This window comes from Aplysia californica, unplaced genomic scaffold, assembly GCF_000002075.1.
Source record: "Aplysia californica isolate F4 #8 unplaced genomic scaffold, AplCal3.0 scaffold00554, whole genome shotgun sequence".
Lineage (NCBI taxonomy): Eukaryota > Metazoa > Mollusca > Gastropoda > Aplysiida > Aplysiidae > Aplysia > Aplysia californica.
In genome coordinates, this window is record NW_004797824.1 from 315294 (window position 1) to 316270 (window position 977).

Genomic DNA, 977 nt, shown 5'->3' on the forward strand with positions numbered 1-977 from the left:
ACACACACACACACACACACACACACACACACACACACACACACACACACAACTAACCTACCTGTAAGACAGTCCCTCCCAGTCTCTGCACCAAAAAGGCCAGGCCCAGTCCCACACAGCCATACGTCACAGCTGTAGCCGCGCCACGTCAACAGGTGTGTGACGTCATCGCGGCACACCACAGGGGTGTGCAATGTCCAAACATGTATATTTTTTATGAAACAAAGTGAAAGTAAATTAATTAATTAAATAAGGTAAATAAAGACCACGTAAATGTAGAACAAAGCAATCAGCTTGAGTTTGAGTAAAGAGAAGCTCATCTACACGAAAAGGCATTGCCATAAGAAAGGGCAGGACAAACAGACAGATTAGAACTTTTGTTACAGAGAAAATGAAGAACGATACGGACGATAAATGTTTCATAGGAAAGAAAGAGCAAACCACGCATATTGTGGTGTGGTAGGTGTTTCAAGGTGCTATGATATAGACAGCAACATTCAGTAATGGTCAGTAACACCCTCCAGCCACCCACATAAAACAATAACAAAAGTCAGCTAAGACGGAAACACCGACATCATTCTGTGGTGTAACAGTTACAGGCACCGCTGTCACATATAGGAGACCCTACCTCGACTCAGGAGAGGGCGACATGTTATAGGGTGTATCGGTCTTTCTCATCGAATATTGTATCCATCTCAACCTGGATAGGCCTGAAAGGCAAGATCTGAAGCTCGCCCCTTAAATGATCTAAATAATTAATTTGCCGATGGGGCGTAAAATCCCATACTTTAAAAAATAAACCAACAAACAAAACATGAAGACCGAAACAAAATAAAAATCTTACCCAGCGCTTTGTTAACCCTTGTAGCGGTGACGTCAGAGAGGTCGGTGCACACACTAGGTTTGAGGAAATCTTCCCACGTGACCGCGGCCAGGGAGTTCAGCATTGACGACACGGAGCTGAGGGGAAGGGGGGG

The 977-nt window shown here is 44.6% G+C and overlaps 1 protein-coding gene across 1 annotated transcript in view; it reads right to left on the reverse strand.

The window, feature by feature from the left end:
- LOC106012896 (sodium-coupled monocarboxylate transporter 1) overlaps positions 1-977 on the reverse strand; it is a 13852-nt gene that overhangs the window by 5706 nt on the left and 7169 nt on the right. The window contains exons 3-4 of the mRNA XM_013087176.1: positions 845-960; positions 62-132 (exon numbers count right to left, since the gene is read on the reverse strand). Coding sequence (XP_012942630.1) covers positions 62-132; positions 845-960 — 187 coding nt within the window. The remainder of the gene's footprint in view (positions 1-61; positions 133-844; positions 961-977) is intronic.